Source organism: Microcaecilia unicolor, chromosome 1 (genome assembly GCF_901765095.1).
Source record: "Microcaecilia unicolor chromosome 1, aMicUni1.1, whole genome shotgun sequence".
NCBI lineage: Eukaryota > Metazoa > Chordata > Amphibia > Gymnophiona > Siphonopidae > Microcaecilia > Microcaecilia unicolor.
In genome coordinates this window covers 304,837,841-304,860,529 of record NC_044031.1, presented here as the reverse complement: position 1 = coordinate 304,860,529, position 22,689 = coordinate 304,837,841, and the positions used below count along the sequence as shown (strand labels likewise).

The 22,689-nt window shown below is 43.0% G+C and overlaps 1 protein-coding gene across 2 annotated transcripts in view; it reads left to right on the top strand.

The window, feature by feature from the left end:
* Positions 1-22,689, top strand: part of XRCC6 (X-ray repair cross complementing 6) — a 141,038-nt gene that overhangs the window by 5,162 nt on the left and 113,187 nt on the right. For both annotated transcript variants that reach the window (XM_030207770.1, XM_030207781.1), the window contains exons 3-4: positions 7,596-7,708; positions 20,204-20,342. In XM_030207770.1, coding sequence (XP_030063630.1) covers positions 7,596-7,708; positions 20,204-20,342 — 252 coding nt within the window. The remainder of the gene's footprint in view (positions 1-7,595; positions 7,709-20,203; positions 20,343-22,689) is intronic.

Below are 22,689 nucleotides of genomic sequence, written 5' to 3'. Positions count from 1 at the left end.
GAACTATTTTTTCACTCAAAGAATAGTTAAGCTCTGGAACTCGCTGCCAGAGGATGTAGTAACAGCAGTTAGCATTTCTGGGTTTAAAACGGGTTTGGACAAGTTCCTGAAGGAAAAGCCTCGCCTCACCTTATGCTTGGAATAAACTTCCTGAGCCCTTGCGCCAAGCCCCCTCCCTACCCATCTTCAAATCCTTGCTCAAAGCACACCTCTTCAGTGTTGCCTTCGGCACAGGGCTGTGCCAACACGGTAAGCGAGGTAAGCACGGCAGGAGGGCGCCGTCCTCTAGGGGGGCGCCCCGCCGCACCATGCTTATCTCGCCCTTCTGCTCCCATGTCCCAACTGCCCGCCCTCTTCTCCCCCCCAACAAGATCCCTTTTAAATTTACCTCCGGCAGCGAAGGCGCAGCATCAGTGAAGGAGGCGGCGTTCCCGACATCTCTACTAGTCTTCCCTTCACTCAATGTTCCGCCTTCTTCTGACGTCAAGGAAATGACGTCAGAAGAAGGCGGGACATTGAGCGAAGGGAAGACTAGTAAAGACGGGAGCGCCACCTCCTTCACTGACGCTGCGCCTTCGCTGCCGGACGGAGGTAAATTTAAAAGGGATCTTGGGGGGGGGGGAGAAGAGGGGGCAGGCAGTTGGGACATGGGAGCGCGAGGGCAGGGGAGAGAGGAGCGTGGATGGGAGGGCAGCGATCATTTTCACGGGGGGGGAGGGGGCGCACGGGCCAACTGTTCGTCTGCGGGGGGCGCTGGGGGCGCCAACTGATCTTCTGCAGGGGGGCGCCACAGACTCTTGGCACGGCCCTGCTTCGGCACCTAACCTTTATACCTATTCAGGAAATCTAGACTGCCCCTATTTGACTGACTGTACATTTGTCCTTTAGATTGTAAGCTCCTTGAACAAGGACTGTCCTTCTATGTTAAACTGTACAGCGCTGCGTAACCGTAGTAGCGCTTTAGAAATGTTTAGTAGTAGTAGTAGTTGTAGTACTTATTGAGACAGCTATGGAGAAGCCACTGCTTGCCCTGGAATTGGTAGCGTGGAATGTTACTCTATATGGGTTTCTGCCAGATACTTGTGACCTGGATTGGCCGCTATTGGAAACAGGATACTGGGCTAGATGGACCATTGATTTGATCCAGTATGGCTATTCTTATGTTTTAGGCTATTGCTCCTTGAGTCGCAGTTTGGCTTGGGACCCCATGGGATGGGGGCCCAGGGCAGTTGCCCAGGTTGCGCCATTGTAATGCCAACCATGCTTGAAATCTTTTTTTAAATCACTACACACTCATTTTGTTTTGATTTCATTTTATTAATATTTGCTCATCTTCTACAATACTAGGCAGATCATAATCAGCTATTCACAATATAATTAATACATCTAATACATCTAAAATGTAACTAAATAGTTATATATTTTTTTTTGTGCTACCTTGGAGGAGGGAGGTCTCCTAGAAGGAGAGCATCACCCTGGTGAAGTAGGAAGTACTCCTGTAGCCAGGACCTGCCCACCAGGGGATGTATTATCCTTTCGCACCAAGGATATATCTCCAAATGTTGCCCGGGAGGGAAAGGTTAGGACAGCTGTTGTACTTGGTGATTCGATCATTAGGCATATAGATAGCTGGGTGGCTGGTGGACGTGAGGATCGCCTGGTGACTTGCCTGCCTGGTGCGAAGGTGGCGGACCTCACGTGTCACCTAGATAGGATTCTAGATAGTGCTGGGGAGGAGTCCGCTGTCTTGGTACATGTGGGTACCAATGACATAGGAAAATGTGGGAGAGAGGTTCTGGAAGCAAAATTTAGGCTCTTAGGTAGAAAGCTGAAATCCAGATCCTCCAGGGTAGCATTTTCTGAAATGCTACCTGTGCCACGCGCAGGGCCCAAGAGACAGGCAGAGCTCCAGAGTCTCAATGCGTGGATGAGACGATGGTGCAGGGAGGAGGGCTTTAGATTTGTTAGGAACTGGGCAACATTCTGGGGAAGGGGGAGCCTATTCCGAAAGGATGGGCTCCATCTTAACCAGAGTGGGACCAGGCTGCTGGCATCGGCGTTTAAGAAGGAGATAGAGCAGCTTTTAAACTAGAAATGGGGGGAAGGCCGACAGTCGCTCAAAAGAGCATGGTTCGGGATAAGGTATCTTTCAAAGATATCACCATAACAGGGAAGATAGAGTATCCTGATAGTGAGGTTGCAAAAGAGATTGTAGTAGATCGGGTATCTTTAAATAACAATAAAAATCAGACAAAAGATTGCCAATTAATACTGTCAAGTACTAAGCATGATGTACTTAGGAACAACAAACATAGTTTGAAATGTCTATATGCGAATGCCAGGAGCCTAAGAAATAAGATGGGGGAGTTAGAATATATTGCACTAAATGAAAAATTAGATATAATAGGCATCTCTGAGACCTGGTGGAAGGAGGATAACCAGTGGGACACTGTCATACCGGGGTACAAATTATATCGTAGTGATAGGGTGAATCGGATTGGTGGAGGGGTAGCATTGTATATTAACGAGAGCCTTGAATCAAATAGATTGAAAATTCTGCAGGAAGCAAAACACTCCTTGGAATCACTGTGGATTGAAATTCCATGTGCAAAGGGGAAAAGGATAGTGATAGGAGTGTACTACCGTCCGCCTGGCCAGGACGAACAGACGGATGCGGAAATGTTAAAGGAAATCAGGGACGCAAACAAACTGGGCAACACAATAATAATGGGGGATTTCAATTACCCGCATATAGACTGGGTTAATGTAACATCTGTACACGCAAGGGACATAAGATTTCTTGATGAAATCAAGGACAGCTTCATGGAACAGCTAGTTCAGGAGCCGACAAGAGAAGGAAAAATACTAGACTTAGTCCTTAGTGGTGCTCATGATCTAGTGCAGGGGGTAACGATACGAGGGCCGCTTGATAACAGTGATCATAATATGATCGGTTTTGATATTGGCATTGAAGGAAGTGAAACTAGGAAATCAAGTACGCTAGCGTTTAACTATAGAAAAGGTGATTACGACAAAATGAGAAAAATGGTGAAAAAAAGACTGAAAGGAGCAGCTCGCAGAGTAAAAAACTTGCATCAGGCGTGGATGCTGTTTAAAAACACCATCCTGGAGGTTCAGGACAAATATATTCCACGTATTAGAAAAAAGGGAAAAAAGACTAAACGTCAGCCGGCGTGGCTAAACAGTAAGATAAAGGAAATCATTAGAGCCAAAAAACAATCCTTCAGAAAGTGGAGAAGAGAACCAACTGAAAGTAACAGGATAGATCATAAGGAATGCCAAGCCAAATGCAAAGCGGAGATAAGGAGGGCAAAAAAGGACTTTGAGAAGAAATTAGCGTTGGAAGCAAAAATACATAGTAAAAACTTTTTTAGATACATTAAAAGCAGGAAACCGGCCAAAGAGTCGGTTGGGCCGCTGGACGAAAATGGTGTTAAAGGGGCGATCAAGGAGGACAAAGCCGTAGCGGAGAAATTAAATGAATTCTTTGCTTCGGTCTTCACCGAGGAGGATTTGGGGGGGACACCGGTGCCGGAAAGAATATTTGAAGCGGGGGAGTCGGAGAAACTAAACAAATTCTCTGTAACCTTGGAGGATGTAATGGGTCAGTTCAGCAAGCTGAAGAGTAGTAAATCACCGGGACCTGATGGTATTCATCCCAGAGTATTAATAGAACTAAAAAATGAACTTGCGGAGCTACTGTTAGAAATATGCAATCTGTCCCTAAAATCGAGTGTAATACCGGAAGACTGGAGGGTAGCCAATGTTACTCCGATTTTTAAGAAAGGTTCCAGAGGAGATCCGGGAAATTATAGACCGGTGAGTCTGACGTCGGTGCCGGGCAAGATGGTGGAGGCTATTATTAAGAATAAAATTGCAGAGCATATACAAAAACATGGACTGATGAGACAAAGTCAGCACGGATTTAGTGAAGGGAAGTCTTGCCTCACCAATCTAATGCATTTTTTTGAGGGGGTAAGCAAACATGTGGACAATGGGGAGCCGGTTGATATTGTATATCTGGATTTTCAGAAGGCGTTTGACAAAGTGCCGCACGAAAGACTCCTGAAGAAATTGCAGAGTCATGGAATCGGAGGTAGGGTATTATTATGGATTAAGAACTGGTTGAAAGATAGGAAGCAGAGAGTAGGATTGCGTGGCCAGTATTCTCAGTGGAGGAGGGTAGTTAGTGGGGTCCCGCAGGGGTCTGTGCTGGGTCCGTTGCTTTTTAATGTATTTATAAATGACCTAGAGATGGGAATAACTAGTGAGGTAATTAAATTCGCCGATGACACAAAATTATTCAGGGTCGTCAAGTCGCAGGAGGAATGTGAACGATTACAGGAGGACCTTGCGAGACTGGGAGAATGGGCGTGCAAGTGGCAGATGAAGTTCAATGTTGACAAGTGCAAAGTGATGCATGTGGGTAAGAGGAACCCGAATTATAGCTACGTCTTGCAAGGTTCCGCGTTAGGAGTTACGGATCAAGAAAGGGATCTGGGTGTCGTCGTCGATGATACGCTGAAACCTTCTGCTCAGTGTGCTGCTGCGGCTAGGAAAGCGAATAGAATGTTGGGTGTTATTAGGAAGGGTATGGAGTCCAGGTGTGCGGATGTTATAATGCCGTTGTATCGCTCCATGGTGCGACCGCACCTGGAGTATTGTGTTCAGTACTGGTCTCCGTATCTCAAAAAAGATATAGTAGAATTGGAAAAGGTACAGCGAAGGGCGACGAAAATGATAGTGGGGATGGGACGACTTTCCTATGAAGAGAGGCTGAGAAGGCTAGGGCTTTTCAGCTTGGAGAAGAGACGGCTGAGGGGAGATATGATAGAAGTGTATAAAATAATGAGTGGAATGGATCGGGTGGATGTGAAGCGACTGTTCACGCTATCCAAAAATACTAGGACTAGAGGGCATGAGTTGAAGCTACAGTGTGGTAAATTTAAAACGAATCGGAGAAAATTTTTCTTCACCCAACGTGTAATTAGACTCTGGAATTCATTGCCGGAGAACGTGGTACGGGCGGTTAGCTTGACGGAGTTTAAAAAGGGGTTAGATAGATTCCTAAAGGACAAGTCCATAGACCGCTATTAAATGGACTGGAAAAATTCCTCATTTTTAGGTATAACTTGTCTGGAATGTTTTTACGTTTGGGGAGCGTGCCAGGTGCCCTTGACCTGGATTGGCCACTGTCGATGACAGGATGCTGGGCTAGATGGACCTTTGGTCTTTCCCAGTATGGCACTACTTATGTACTTATGTACCCCGCGCTTTCCCACTCATGGCAGGCTCAATGCGGCTTACATGGGGCAGTGGAGTGTTAAGTAACTTGCCCAGAGTCACAAGGAGCTGCCTATGCCTGAAGTGGGAATCGAACTCAGTTCCCCAGGACCAAAGTCCACCACCCTAACCACTAGACCACTCCTCCACTCCTATTTTAGCTTCTGATTGTTTTGTCTCGCATCACATCACTCAAACAATATAAATTCACAAAATGATATGGCAAGACCGAAAATATAAAGTTCTCTGCTTATGAAACCTCGTATAATCTTCTACACAAAGCTCAAGATAAAGAGAATTCCTAATCCTGGGAACTACTTCAATAGAGAGAGCATGTGATCTTGTCATTTCTATAGCAAAGAAACAAATAATTGACAAGATCACATGCTTTTTTAGGATTTGGAACAACCAGCAACTCTTGTTGGCTGGAATACAAGGATTGTGTTTCTGATGTCTAGAGTCCAAGTTTGACTATGGAAAGAAATGTAACATCCTAAAGGGCAAATGTAGGCATTTGAACTCTGCCAGTCACTGGCAATCAATGTAAACTCACTAAATTAGACATTATATACCTCAAAAATATAAGCTGTTCTCAGCAACCTCAATTGCCAGGCCAGCAGGATGGAGATGCATATGAACGGCTGTCTGGGAGAAAAACTTGAGTTTGAAACTGTAACAGTTGCTCTTCCCTGCACCCTGGACTCAGCGATGTGTGTCTCCTTCTTTCCTCACCCCCCCCCCCCCCCCCCCACCTGAGTTGCAAGGGGGACCTCCTGTCTCTCAAATAGGATTCCCTTTCAAGTTCTTCTCTAAGCTGGTGCTCTAAGGAGAACCCTTGGCCCATGGTGTTGGTAAGAGTCATTAATGTGGCCCACATTGAAAAAAATAAAGCCTGCCCACCCCTGTCTTAAAACTATGCACAGTCCCAGTCAGAACCTAACTGTTCTTTTCCTAATGTTTAGAAAAACAGCAAAGTTGCTTTGACAGAAAAAAAAACTTACACCTTAAAACGTTTTTTGGCTTAATAAAGGTGTCTAGTCCTTTCATCTCAATACTCTCCACTTCTCCCAACTACTCATAGCACCCCAGACGTTAAACTCTCCATATCTGACAACCTAAAAATACTTGGAGTAACGATTGATAACCATTTATCATTCGAAAACCATGCTACATTCATCACAAAAAAAAAAAGTTTAATATGATGTGGATTTTGAAACAAGTGAAATCATACCTTTCCCTGGACACCTTTCGGAACCTAGTACAATCCACAGTACTCATGCACACAGATTACTGCAACAGTGTTTTCATAGGATGTAAGGCCCTAATCCTGAAGAAACTTCAGACTACCCAAAACACGGCAGCCAGACTTATCTTTGGCAAGTCAAGATTCGATAGCGCAACACCTCTTCGAGAGAAGCTTCATTGGCTCCCCATCAGAGAAAGAATACATTTAAAGTCCACACTCTGATTCATAAGATCATATATGAAGAATCCCCTAACTACATGAATAACCTCATCGACTTCCCAACCAGAAATAGATCATCCTCTTCTCGTATTTACCTCAATTTACACCTTCTCAACTGCAAAGGTATTAAATACAAGACCTCCTATGCATCTAGTTTCTCTTTTTTGAGCAGCCAGCTTTGGAGCGCTCTGCCAAGATCCATCTGAACAATGAACGACCATCTACCATTCAGAAAAATGTTGAAGACCCATCTCTTCAAGAAACCTTACCCTAATGACCCAACTTAACTTTTTAAGCCCATCCACATGATTCCTGCCACAATGATTATTATACCTTTGACCATGTCTCACAATCTCCTTATGCTCATTCCTCAATCTCTTCCTCTCCATCCTTCCTACTCCTTACCCCTCCCAATCTCTTCTCCTTTTGCTCATCCTATCTTTGTTTACCTCTCCATGCTTAATTTACATATGCTCAAAACCCTGCTACTACTATGTTTACTACAACTTGTAACATTCTCCTTCAAGACTTTGTAATTCTATTTACTATGTAAGCCGCATTGAACCTGCTATGTGTGGGAAAGCGCGGGGTGCAAATGTAATTAATAATAATAATATTCTTACCACTGAAATACATTGGCTTCTTTTAAAGAAAAACAGGGGAAGAGGGTATGGAGTATTAAAACTTGAAATGAGTTTAGCCTTGCTCTGCCATTGATGAGTCAGTCCTTTCAAGAACTGGACATGTGTTTTCTGAAACTGTAAAACATCATGGGCTTTTTGAATGACAGATTCTGAGGGCATCATATTATTGCTCTGTTTTTCAGGGGACTATCGATTCTCTGGCCGGGACAGTTTGATTTTCTTAGTTGATGCCTCCAAAGCTATGTTTGAAAACCTAAATGAGGATGGGAACACTTGTTTTGACATAACCATTCAGGTAAGGCAAGACATGTATCAGCTCAGTACTGTAACCTGGAAGGTTCTTGCTGAAGCAGAAATGCACCTTTATGTGTGTGTGTTTTTCTTTTTTAACTTTAGATGTTGAGGTTTGGGGTTTTTTTGTTTTTTTTAATTCTCCCAAATTACATCATAACGTTTCACAACACCCCCCTCCCTACACACTGGAAGTGAAAACCTGGCAAGCTTGGGAAGGAGCATAGTTAGCAATGTTTTTTTGCATATGTCTCGAAGTTCAACGTGAATTACATCAAAGAGAACTGAAACAATAGTCAGGAATTAAAATAAAAATATCAGTCAAAAAACATTAGTAATCAAACTTTAAAAATAAGCTTTATTGAACAAAAATTATTTTATTTTTATTAGGATTTATTTACCGCCTTTTTGAAGGAATTCACTCAAGGCAGTGTACAGCAAGAATAAGTCAAACATAAGCAATAGGATATGTCTCCAATTACAGCCCACAGGGGAAAAGATAGGACCACTGTTGTAGTTGGCGACTCAATCAGGCATGTAGATAGCTGGGAGGCTGGTGGACGTGAGGATCGCCTGGTGACTTGCCTGCCTGGTGCGAAGGTGACGGACCTTACGCGGCACCTAGACAAGATTTTAGATAGTGCTGGGGAGGAGCCGGCTGTCTTGGTACACGTGGGTAACGACGACGTAGGAAAATGTGGGAGAGAGGTTCTGGAAGCTAAATTTAGGCTTTTAGGAAGGAAGCTCAAATCCAGATCCTCTAGGGTAGCATTTTCTGAAATACTATCTGTTCCACATGCAGGGCCCAAGCGACAGGCAGAGATCCAGAGTCTCAACGCGTGGATGAGACGATGGTATGGGGAGGAGGATTTTGGATTTGTCAGGAACTGGTCCAAGAAAACAAGAAGGCAGATGATCCGCAAAATCCAATGTGGAAGCAAACAAAAGAGCAAATCGCTAGGTGGTATTAATCAGACTTTATTGGAGAAATAATCGCCCGACACAGACTGTGTTTCGCCCCTGACACAGCCCTTGTGGGCGAAACACAGTCTGTGTCGGGCGATTATTTCTCCAATAAAGTCTGATTAATACCACCTAGCGATCTGCTCTTTTGTTTGTCAGGAACTGGTCAGCATTCTGGGGAAGGGAGAGCCTATTCCGATCTGATGGGCTTCACCTTAACCAGGGTGGGACCAGGCTGCTGGCGTCAACTTTTAAAAAGGAAATAGAGCAGCTTTTAAACTAGAAACGGGGGGAAGGCCGACAGTCGCTCAAAAGCGCATGGTTCGGGAGAAGGTATCTTTTGAGGATATCACCCAGATAGGGAAAAAAGGGTTACTTGTGAGTAAGGATGACAAAGAAATCATAGAGGATCAGATGGACTAAAATAAAATTAATGACCAGACAGAAGACAACATATTAATAATGCCATGTATTAAACATAATAAAAACGGAACACAAGCATACATTGAAATGTCTATACGCAAATGCCAGGAGCCTGAGGCATAAGATGGGAGAGGTGGAGTACATTGCACACAATGAAAAACTGGATGATATAGGCATCTCTGAGACCTGGTGGAAGGAAGATAACCAATGGGACACAGTCGTACAGGGCTACAAATTATATCGTAGCGACAGGGTGGATAGGATTGGAGGAGTGGTAGCACTGTATGTAAATGAGAACCTTGACTCGGATAGGCTGCAAATATTGCAGGAGACAAAACCCCTATTTGAATCCTTGTGGATTGAAATTCCACATGAAAAGGGGAAAAGGACGGTGATAGGAGTGTACTACCGTCTGCCTGGCCAAGACGAGCAGACGGACGCAGCAATGTCAAGGGAAATTAGGGAAGCGAATAAAAAGGGCAATGTAATATTGATGAGTGACTTCAATTATCCGGATATAGACTGGGTTAACGAAACCGGTTAACGCAAGGGAGGTGAAATTTCTTGATGAAATCAAGGACGGCTTCATGGAACAGCTGGTTCAGGAGTCGACAAGAGAAGGAAAAATACTAGACTTAATCATTAGTGGAGCTTATGATCTGGTGCAGGGGGTAATGGTGCGCGGGCCACTTGACAACAGTAATCATAATATGATCAGTTTTGATATTGCCTACGAAGTAAGTGAACTCAGGAAATCAAATACACTAGGGTTTAACTTTAGAAAAGGAGACTACAATAAAATGAGAAGCATGGTGAAAAAAAGACTGAAGGGAACAGCTGAAAGGGTAAAAAACTTGAATCAGGCGTGGATGCTGTTCAAAAACACCATCCTAGAAGTACAGGGCAAATATATTCCGCGTATTACAAAAAGAGGAAAAAAGACCAAACGTTAGCCGGCGTGGCTAAACAGTAAGGTAAAGGAAGCTATTAGAGCCAAAAAACAATCCTTCAGAAAATGGAGAAGGGAACCGACTGAAGAAAATAAGATAAAACATAAGGAATGTCAAGCCAAATGCAAAAAGGAGATAAGGAGGGCTAAGAAGGACTTTGAAAAAAAGTTAGTGTTAGAAGCAAAAACACAGCAAAACTTTTTTTTAGGTATATTAAAAGCAGGAAGCCGGCTAAAGAATCGGTAGGACCGCTAGGCGACTGTGGTGTTAAAGGGGCGATCAAGGAAGACAAAGCCATAGCGGAGAAATTAGGTCCTGGGGAACTGAGGAACTGAGTTCGATTCCCGGCACAGGCAGCTCCTTGTGACTCTGGGCAAGTCACTTATTCCTCCATTGCCCGCCGCATTGAGCCTGCCATGAGTGGGAAAGCGCGGGGTACAAATGTAACAAAAATAAAATAAATGAATTCTTTGCTTCGGTCTTCACCGAGGAGGATTTGGGAGGGATACCGGGGCTGGAAAAGGTATTTGCAGCAGACGAGTCAGAAAGACTAAATGATTTCTCGGTAAACTTGGAGGATGTAATGGGGCATTTCTGCAAACTGAAAAGTAGTAAATCACCAGGACCGGATGGTATTCATCCCAGAGTATTAATAGATCTGAAAAACAAACTTGTGGAGCTACTGATAGTAATATGCAATTTATCCCTAAAATCAGGTGTGGTACCAGAAGATTGGAGGGTGGCCAATGTAACGCCGATTTTTAAAATGGGTTCCAGAGAAGATCCGGGATATTATAGACCGGTGAGTCTGACATCGGTGCCAGGAAAAATGGTGGAGGCAATTAAGAAAATTACAGAGCACATGGGCTACTGAAACAAACTCATCACGGATTTAGTGAAGGGAAGTCTTGCCTCACAAATCTACTGCATTTTTTTCGAGGGGGTGAACAAACGTGGACAAAGGGGAGCCGGTGGATATTGTGTATCTAGATTTTCAGAAGGCGTTTGACAAAGTTCCTCATGAAAGACTTCAAAGGAAACTGGAGAGTCATGGGATCGGAGGCAGTGTATTATTATGGATTAAAAGCTGGTTAAAAGATAGGAAGCAGAGAGTAGGTTGAATGGTCATTATTCTCGATGGAGAAGGGTAGTTAGTGGGGTCCTTCAGGGGTCTATTCTGGGACCGCTGCTTTTTAACATACTTATAAATGACCTAGAGATGGGAGTAACTAGTGAGGTAATTAAATTCGCAGATGACACAAAGTTCAGGGTCGTCTCATCGCAGGAGGAGTGTGAAAGATTGCAAGAAGACCTCATGAGACTGGGGGATTGGGCGTCCAGATGGCAGATGAGGTTCAACATTGACAAGTGCAAAGTGATGCATGTGGGAAGGAGGAACCCTAATTACAGCTATGTCATGCAAGGTTCCGCTTTAGGAGTTACGGACCAAGAAAGGGATCTGGGAGTCATCGTGGATAGGACGTTGAAATCTTCAGCTCAACGTGCTGCGGCGGCTAAGAAGGCGAACAGAATGTTGAGCGTTATTAGAAAAGGTATGGAAACCAAGCATGAGGATGTTATAATGCCGTTATATCGCTCCATGGTGCAACCGCACCTGGAGTATTGTGTTCAGTTCTGGTCGCCTCATCTCAAAAAAGATATAAAGGAATCGGAGAAGGTGCGGAGAAGGTAGTGACGGCAGCTAACCTTGCTGAGTTTAAAGGGGGTCTGGACAGATTCCTGAAGGAAAAGTCCATTGATCATTATTAAATTTTGGGTTTTTGCCAGGTTCTTGGGGCCTGGATTGGCCACTGTCAGAGACAGAGTGCTGGGCTTGATGGACCTTTGGTCTTTTCCCAGCGTGGCAGTGCTTATGTACTTATGTAATTACAGCAGTAAAAATATTCAAACAACAATATAAAGTATGGCGTGGAGGGGCATTTTCGAAAGGGACGTCCCAAGTTTTGATGAGGACATCCTCGCAAAATGTCCCCATCCAGGGGTGGGGAAACCCCTATTTTCGAAACAAGATGGATGTCCATCTTTCGTTTCGATTATACGGTCAGGGACGCCCAAATCCTGAAATTTGGTCGTCCTTAGAGATGGTTGTCACTAGACTTGGTCGTTTCTGATTTTTGGCAATAATCGAAACCAAGGACGTCCATCGCAGAAACGACCAAATCCAAGCCATTTGGTCGTGGGAGGAGCCAGCATTCGTAGTGCACTGGTCCCCCTGACATGCCAGGACACCAACTGGGCACCCTAGGGGGCACTGTGGTGGACTTCATAAATTGCTCCCAGGAACATAGCTCCCTTACCTTGTCTGCTGAGCCCCCCTAAAACCCACTACCCAAACTGTACACCACTACCATGGCCCTTACGGGTGAAGGGGGGCACCTAGATGTGGGTACAGTGGGTTTGTGGTGGGTTTTGGAGGGCTCGCTGTTTCCACCACAAACGTAACAGATGGGGGATGGGCCTGGGTTCACCTGCCTGAAGTGCACCACACCCACTAAAACTGCTCCAGGGACCTGCATACTGCTGTGATGGACCTGAGTATGACATCTGAGGCTGGCATAGAGGCTGGCAATCAATATTTTTAAAGATGTTTTTTGAGGGTGGGAGGGGGTTAGTGACCACTGGGGGAGTAAGGGGAGGTTATCCCCGATTTCTCTCCGGTGGTCATCTGGTCATTTTGGGCACCTTTTTGTGTATTGGTCGTAAGAAACACACGACCAGGTAAAGTGTTCATCAGGGATGTCCTTGTTTCTTTCGATTATGGGTCGAGGATGTCCTAGTGTTAGGCACGCCCAAGTCCCACCTTCGATACGCCCCCTTGAACTTTGGCCATCCCTGCGACGGAAAGCAGTTGGGGACGTCCAAAATTGGCTTTCGATTATACCGATTTGGACGACCCTGTGAGAAGGACGCCCATCTTCGGATTTATGTTGAAAGATGAGCGTCCTTCTTTTTCGAAAATGAGCCCAATAGTATGCTACATTACAATGCCAACACAAACATTTTAACAGACAACCTAGCGTGTATGCAAAGATGGAACATATAGATAGGTATCGTTTTGGATAATATGCTGCAATCTTCTGTTCAGTGTTTGGCAGTGACCAAAAAAGCAAACAGGATGCTAGGAATTATTAGGAAAGGGATGGTGAATAAGACCGAAAATACTATAATGCCTATGTATCACTCCATGGTGCAACCGTACCTTGAGTATTGTGTTCAGTTCTGGTTAGCGTATCTCAAAAAAGATATAGTGGAATTTAGAAAAGGTTCAAAGATGAACGACCAAAATAATAAAGGGGATGAAACTCCTTCCATATGAGGAAAGGCTAGAGCTCTTCAGCTTGGAAAAGAGATGGATGAGAGGAGATATGATTCAGGTGTACAAAATCCTGAGTGGTGTAAAACGAGTAGAAGTAAATCAATTTTTTACTCATTCCATAGGTACAAAGATAGGGTCTCTCAAGAAGGTTACATGGAAATACTTTTAAAACAAATGGGAGGAAATATTTTTTCACTCAACAAATAGTTAAGCTCTGGAACTCTTTGCTGGAGGATATGGTAACAGCAGTTAGCGTTTCTGGGTTTAAAAAAGGTTTGGACAAGTTCTAGAGGAAAAGTCTATAGTCTGGTATATTGAGACAGACATGGGGAAGCAACTGCTTGCCCTGGGATTTGTAGCATGGATTGTTGCCACGATTGGGGTTTCTGCCAGGTACTTTTGACCTGGCAGTTGGCAACAGGATACTGGGCTTGATGGACCATTGGTCTGACCCACTATGGCTACTCTTATGTCAGGAGCAAGAAAATAAGGGACTAGTTAAAGAGAGTTGCAAATGAGGTCAGAAAGGTGCTTGAACCTTATCTTGGCTAGGGTAGGAGTGGATAAAGATGTCCTGCTATATTATGTGCAGCCAATGTTATTTACTTCTTCTATTAAAGGCCTGGTTGAGCAACCAAGCTTTCACCTGCTTCCTGAAGTAGAGGTAGTCTTGTTTTAAGCGGAGCCTTTCAGGGAGTGCATTCCAGAGTGTGGGGGCTACTCCGGAGAAGGCTCACTCGTGGGTATCACATTTTGTGATGTCCTTTGGAGAGGGTGTGGTTAGGGAATCTCCTTGGGAGGACGTTAGTGACCTTGAAGGTGTGTAGGGGGGGGGGGGGGGTCCTGTTCTTCAAATGCTTTGGGTCATCATTTTCTTTAAGGGCCTTGAAGATCAGTTTTAAATTTGGTTCTGTATTGGTAGCCAGTGAAGTTTATTCAAAAATGGTTTGATGTGGTCATGTCACTTACAACTTTCTATTAGTCTTGCTGTAGCATTTTGAATCAGTTGGGGTAGTCAGATGGTATTTTTGAACAGCTTCCACGCCTGATGTAAGTTTTTGACCTCAGTTGCCCCTCTAAGTTTTTTTTTTTTTTTCTTTTTCTTTCACCGTTCTTCTCATTTTATCATAGTCTCTGTTTTGAAAGTTAAATGCTAACGTATTGGATTTCCTATGTGTACTTACTCCAAAGCCGATATCAAATCTGATCATATGATCACTGTTATCAAGCAGCCCCAGCACCATCACCTCCTGCACCAGATGATGCACTCCACCAAGGACTAAGTCTAAAATTTTTCCTTTTTTTGTTGGCTCCTGTACCAGTTGCTCCATAAAGCAATCCTTGATTTTGTCAAGGAAGTTTACCTCCCTTTCATGCCCTGATGTTACTTTTACCCAGTCAGTATGGGGGTAATTGATAAAATGTCTAAGATCATCAAACGTCATTTACCTATGTTGCAAGTTCACCCTTGTTTTCGGGACTTAAGAGTGATTTTTGCATTTCAACGTAACAGCAATTTTAATGATACCTTATGTCCAGCAGAGGTTTGGAATCGAGATACGATCAGAAGACGTGAAGAGGGGTTTCATAGTGCTTGTGGTCATTGTTCTGTGTGTAATATTATGTTAGATTCTAACCAATTTATTCATCCAACTTCGGAAAAGATTTACAAGCTGTATGCTATAACGGACTGTACTTCAGTGAACGTAATATACATCATAATGTGCCCATGTGCATTATGTTATGTGGGTCAGACTTCTCGTACTTTAAAAACTCGGTTAATAGAACACAGACACTGTATCCAAGCTGGTAAGATATATGAACCTATGGTCTCGCACTGTATACAATATCATCATCAGTTTTCAGAATTGAGATGTGTTGTATTGGAACAAATGAGAGTTTCAGAAAGAAGAGGTGACATTAGACGTCTTTTAAGACAAAGAGAACAACGATGGATTTTTGAGTTAAAGACTGTCATGCCCAGGGTTTTAAATGTAGCGATTGAATGGAAAGCTTTCCTCTGACGAGTATGCTATGTGATTGGAAGATTCTTGAGTGACGTCAGACGCTGAGTATATAAGCAGATTATGAAAGTGGAGAAGCTGTCCGCCATTTTTTGAACCAGAGCAAAGTGGAGACGGCGAGACGCTAAGAGCTTGGACTGTTCTTACATATGGAAATATTCCCCTGAAGCAGCTATATTGTAGCGAAACAGGGTGACCCTGTCGGGACTTTATAGAAGTGTGGAGTACAGTGTACGCGAGGCTGGGTTCATAATACAAAGTTGGATAATTCTTCAGCCAAGATAAGTACTCTCTCCAAGCCTTATAAATTGTGTTATTTAGGTCTCCTTTACAAGTGTTTGTAGAGCACATGGTTAAGCCAGTGGCAAAAGAGTTTTGTGGAGTTTTTTTTGAAGACATATGACTGATATGGTTCCCTCATTATACAAAAGGCTTGTCCTTTGACAAAGAGGTGTTTCTGTAATATCTGATGTCTTTTTTTTTCTCCACGTTTTTGCTTTTGTTTGGATGATTGTTAAATTTTTTCGCCCAGGGGATGCCATAGTTGCTTGCAAACACATTGTATACAAGGTAGAAAGGTATATTTTTTGTGGGTAATTGAAATCACCCATTATTATAGTGTTTTCCAGTATGTTAGCCTCCCTAATTTCTGATAACATTTCTACATCTGTCCATCCTGGCCAGATGGATGGGAGTACACTCCTATCACTGTTGTATTCCCCTTTACACATGGACTTTCAATCTATATGGATTCCAAGATGTGTTTTATCTATTTGATTCAAGGCCCTCCTTAACATACAATGCCACTCTATCACTATGATATAATTGTACCCTGGTATGACAGTGTCCCACTGGTTATCCTCCTTCCACCAGGTCTCAGAGATGCCTATTATATCCAATTTTTCAGTTAGTGCAATATATTCTAACTCTTCCATCTTATTTCTTAGGCTTCTAGCATTCGCATATAGACATTTCAAACTGTTTGTTGTTCCTATTTACATCTTGCTCAGCAGTTCACTGTGTTAATTTGCAATCTTTTGTCTGATTTTTATTTAAGGACACCTGATTTACTATGGTCTTTTTTACAACCTCGTTATCTTTCCTGTTTTGGCGATATCTTTGAAAGATATCTTGTTCCGAACCATGTGCTTTTGAACAACTGTTGGTCTTCCCCCAGGTTCTAGTTTAAAAGCTTCTCTATCTCCTTTTTAAATGCCAATGCCAGTAGCCTGGTCCCACCCTGATTAGGGTGGAGCCCATCCTTCTGGAATAGGCTACCTCTTCCCCAGAATGTTGCCCAGTTCCTTACAGATCTAAAGTCCTCCTCCCTGCACCATCACCTCATCCACACATTGAATTGAGACTCCGGAGCTCTGCTTGTCTTTTGTGCCCTGCGCGTGGAACGGGTAGCACTTTGGAGAATGCTACCCAAGAGGTTCTGTATTTGAGCTTAAATTTGACATCCAGAACCTCTCTCCCACATTTCCTATGTCATTGATTCCCACATGTACCAAGACAGCTGACTCCTCCCCAGCACTATCTAAAACCCTATCTAGATGACGTGTGAGGTCTGCTACCTTCACACCAGGAAGGCAAGTGTTTAGGCGATTACGTTCACCAGCCACCCAGCTATCTACATGCCTAATAATCGAATTGCCAGCTACAACAGCTGTCCTAACCCTTCCCTCCTGGGCAGTAGCTCCTGGAGAGACATCCTCTGTGCAAGAGGATATTGCATCCCCTGGTGTGCTTCTCTTGTCTACAGGATTACTTCCAGCTGCACCAAGGTGATGTTTTCCTTTTAGAAGACCTCCTTCCTCCAAGGCAGCACAGAGGCTACCAGATTGGAGGTGGGACTTCTCTACAATGTCCCTGTAGGCTTCTATGTACCTCTCTGTCTCCCTCAGCTCCTCCAGGTCTGCTACTCTAGCCTCAAGAGAACGAACTCGCTCTCTGAGAGCTAGGAGCTCTTTGCATCGAGTACACACATATGACATCTCACCAACTGGGAGATAATCATACTTATGATACTCGATGCAAAAGACTGGATAGACCCCCTCTCACTGCTGGACTATTGTCTGCATCTTAATATTATTGAGTTCTTAACTTCTTAAAGTACTAGGGATATCAGATGATTATAAAGAGCCTTAAGACTGGTGTGATTTATTTAGTGTTTGCTTCTCAGAAACTAATTAAATGTAATTAAAACTCTAATGAAAACTCCCCTCTTTTTGTCTTATAAATGAAGAGTTGGGCTTGGGGTAGGTGGGAATGAGGACTGAACTAGGCCCTATGGTGCCTTCTAGAGAGTACCTGTTAATCCTGTGCAGAAAATTCAAGTTTTAAAACTATTGGGAAAAGGGTATGGAGACTAGCTAATAAAATTTACTTTTTTTTTTTTTTTTTTTTAATTCTAACTGTGTTTATGAATATCCTACAATTCCTCTTTTAAACCTAATCTTTACGTTACCAAGCACAGAATAAAATATCACTTACCACAGAAATATTCTTTTGTCTCAGAACTTCTCAGAAAGAGAAGTTCATTTACCATTTCTCTTTGGGCTGACTGCAGTTGCGTTTTTTTCATAGTGGCTTGGCTACAAATTTTCCAAAGCTCATTGACTGGTAGGACAGGCGACCCTAGATCAGGGTGGGCAACCTTGATCGTGGAAGGCCACAACCCAATCGGGTTTTCAGGATTTCCCCAATGAATATGTATTTTTGTTCAAAACATAACTAAATTCACAGTCTATTCCAAAGTGGTAAATTTGCTGTAACACCTCAATCAAATCACCTACAAATTGTTATCATTAAATGATACTACTTTATTGAATACAAATATTTAAAAGCTAAAAAGCTTCATCTATATATTTTATCACTTCCTAGTTTCATTAAAATTTGCCAGTGTAGCTAAACACAGAATTGAGGGTCACAACCCCCCCCACCCCCACCCCCATTCTCCTGTGAACAAAATTTCTTTCTTACAGGGTCATAAATGGATACTAGTGAGTTCCCGGTTTCCAAGTTCTTCTGTGTTCCCAAAAGTTGTTTCCAAACATTAAACCTTTTTGTCAGTGCCGGTTTCTTACCAAACTTCAAATTTGTAGTTGCTCCCTTCAAATTTAATATGATTTCTCTCTTCATGTACTGAACAGTTATAGGCCACCTTATACCAAGTCCAAAACCTCACAAACTGTTCATGTTTCAAAACCCAGTTGATGTCCGGACTCTACATGGTACCATGTTTTTCCACTGGGGTGTCATCAGGATCAGTCACTAAAATAAAAATATGAACCACTCAGATTCAATATTTTCTTCTTATTTTGTACATACAATGCCATTAATTCAATTTCTTACCTTATGTGCATTGTTAAAACACTCAAACCACCTCAAAATGGACTAAATCAACAGGTCGCTCTTAAGCACTACCTGCTTGATCTCGGCTGCCACCGGAAATGACGTTCCGATATATTAACTCTTCGGATATATGCAATATGCCCATTGCTTGCTAATTAGTTAAGTTTTTCTAAACACACTTGTGTTATTAGTCTTTGAAGTCATAACTGTGACCATTCTGCTTCTTTGAGTCCTACCAGTTCCACAGTATTCCAAATATATATAAATTTCTGCTCCTTTTGCATTAAATTTGAAGCAATATCCCCCTTCCCCCTCATTACACTATGAGTCGCAAATCTGATGGTCAGTGGTGAAACTGATTCAAATGCATGACCAGAGGTACCTCCCATCGCTGCAAATTGCTTAAATGCTGAGCTATTCTACACTTCACTGGTCTGATGGTTTGACCAATGTACGTTTTTTCCACAAGGACATATGATTCCATAAATTACTTGTTTACGTTTAGATTTAGTATATGAACGTAATTTAAACTCTCCAAGTGTGTGAAATCTTGTCCCTCTCCGTTTCAATACTCAAGCAGCAATACACATATTGTCCGCACTTATAATGCCCACTGTGCTTAGTGAATATGTATGAGATCTATTTGTATGCAGTGCCTCCACTGTGTGTAATTACATCTCCTGCTTATTCATTGGGGAAATCCTGAAAACCCAGCTGGATTGTGGCCCTTGATGGCCCGATGTTGCCCACCCCAGCCCTAGATATTTCTCTAATTTGTGGAAGAAAGCTGTCACAGAATGACATACTGCTGTCACCTCTGTATACTGCAGCACAGCTTGTAAATGACACATTAGCAAGAGCAAAGAGCTTGTGGCTGGGCTGGAAAAAATGTCAGAAATCTTAAAAATGTAAAAGGAATAATGGGCTTTTGTTGTTTGGGCTGTCCTTTGCCTATTCTTTTAAAAGCAGAGGAAGAAAGAGTAAAGTTGTGGCAGAGGGAAGCTTTTAACATATTGTAGCATAAATATTGTAGCATAGCATGTCTTTTACATTTAAAATGAGAATATTTGATAATATTTTACTACATTTCAAAAATAAAAGGAAAAATCATTGTACAAAAGTGACACTTAGTGGCCAGATTTAGAGTCGTTGCAGGACCTGGAAAGACCCTCTGATGTATGACTCCTGCTTTGTAGACACTGTAAAAGCTGAACTAAAAGCAAGTTGGGAGGGGATACAAACATTCCCTGGTAGTTGTGAATGATACCAGTTTCCAGCTTTAGGTCTGATTTTTGCTGATAGTCCTGAAGGAACAGGAAAAAAAACTGCTGGGTTCAGAACTGATACCAACTTAAAACTACAGAATAAACTTGTACTGGCTTTTCCATGAGAACTGTAATTTGATAGGGTCACAGAATGATTCATAATTGTGCTCTGTTTTCCAGTGCATCAGGAGTGTGTATACCAGTAAGATTATCAATAGTGAGCGGGATCTCTTAGGTGTGGTGTTCTTTGGCACGGACAAGCACAAGAACTCTGTGAATTTTGAGCATGTCTATGTCCTACATGAACTGGACACGCCAGGTAATTGAATGACCATTTTAAGTGTTCCAAGTTAAGTACAACAGATGTAACCCCTGATGAACTACTACCCTTTTATATTGTGAACTACTTCAGTGCAATATTTGCTTTAGTTTCCTGCATCTTTTCTTGTACTGCACCCTGCATCATTGTGTACAAAGGATTTAACTGTACAATCCTATGAATGTTTGTTAGTCCTGCCCTGCTGTCCTTTGAACATTATGGAACCCTGATCTCTTAACTGAGTCACTTTCTGGTCTTTGTAAGCAAACCTTTCATTTAAATGCATTTAGTCTCTCACAGTAATAGTCCGTATTTATGTAACGCTGACTGGAACCTTTCATTTTTGTTAAGCTTAATTTTTATATTGTGAAAATCAGCGAAAATTTTCAAGTTGATATTCTGCCTTTAGCTAAGTTACCTGTGCCAAAGTAGAGTACAATCAAAAACCAAACACAAATTTTAAAATGTTGAATAGTGAATACATAAATTAGAAATCCACCCCTTCCCCAATGCTTTTTTTTTTTAAAAAGAAACACCTTTAACTGCTTCCAAAATTGAAGAATATTTAACTCTATCCACAATATCAGAGGAAATTTGTTCCAGAACTGGGTGGGGCCTCATGATGTCAAATGCTTGCTGTCAATCAACAATCACTTCAACATGGGTATAAAAGACCTGTCAGCAAGGACCTACGTGCCCTTGGTGATTCATATAGGACAATAGCCTTTGCTAAATACTGTGGGACATCTCTATAATTGTACATTAAAAAATCAGTTTGAAATGAAGACATGCCTCAGTTTGACAGTCATGGGCTCCCTCAACAATCTGGTCACACTTTTTTCTTCCATAATAAGCTTAATAACCACATTCTGAACATTCCTCGGTTAACAGTGTAAAAACATATCAAGACCATAGCCGCTTTAAACAATGCAACGATTATAAAATTTTCCCATTTCTCCATCAACCAGTCTCTATCCTCACCTTACCCCCAATCCCCATCGCACCCATCCCTTCTACCTTTGAAAGATAGGTGGTTTAATTAGATCCAAGTCAGGAAGAGTTTAGCAGCGCACTACGTAAGTGTTTGGTTAGAGGTCCTAGGAATGGGTCTCAAACCTGTACAAAGTTATCCCCCCCTCTCACCCTTGACACACGACAAATAAATGCTCCTTATTGTTGCTAACAGATCAATCTAGGACTTGTAGGTTATGCCTGTCTGCCAGCAGGTGGAGATAGAGAACACAAAATGAGGTTGTGCCCTAATAGGCAGTGAACAGTGAAACGGCTAAGTATTCCTCTATCTCCAGCAGGTGGTGGGCGTGCCTTAGCACTTCTCCTGGATTGACTTAGACACTACACCTGGTCCAGTTCCCCTGGTGCCAGTTGGTAACAGCGGTTAGCGTATCTGGGTTTAAAAAAGGTTTGGACAAATTTCCTGGAGGGAAAGTCCATAGTCTGCTATTGAGACAGACATGGGAAGCAACTGCTTGCCCTGGGATTTGTAGTATGGAGTGTTGCCACAATTTAGGTTTCTGCTAGGTACTTTTGACCTGACTTGGCCACTGTTCAGAAAACAGAATACTGGGCTAGATGGACCATTGGTGTGACCTAGTATGGCTACTCTTATCGTCTTATGTATGTATTTATGGGTATTGCTAGTTGTCTTAGGCAGTGCAGGGAACACCTGGTGGTGCTGGGCATTTCCCCCTCTTCCCCCTCCCCCATCTGAACGGGTCTCCTTCCTGTATTTAAAAAAAAATTGTAGAATTTCCTTGTCATCAGCAGCAGATGAATCCATTAACTGATGGGTTATGTCCACCTACCAGCAGGTGGAGATAGAGAACACTGAAAAACCATAGTGCTCTATGGACGGCTAGCTCCATCTGCCTTCAGTATTGCTCTATCTCCCAGCAGGTGTGGATGTAGCTTGATCAGCTCCTGGAAAAATTCTGCCAGGGGTGGCTCCTGTGCTTTTGCCAGTTGAAGCAGGGGTGTTGTGGCTTGTGGTGCCCACTTTGAAGGCATATAGGTTCGCCCTTTCCCTGCCTTACCTGTCCCCCTGCCTACCGGAGTACCTCTGTTGCTGCCTGCCTCCAACTTTCCTCACAGCATTTAAAAAAAAAAAAGGAATATGCATTGGTTCTGCGTGGCTATTCTGAGGCTATTTTCCACATGCAGCTTGACCGGAGCTCGTTTGACTAGGTCTTTTGAGGTGAGAGTGGTGCCCAGCTCCTCTGGGGAGGTCCCGTGGAGGCCGTTCTGATTGGGGTAAGTTTTGCCGCGAAGCCGCCATTTTACTTATATAATTCCGTCCCTTCGGACGATGGCTGCTGAAGCAGTTAAACGC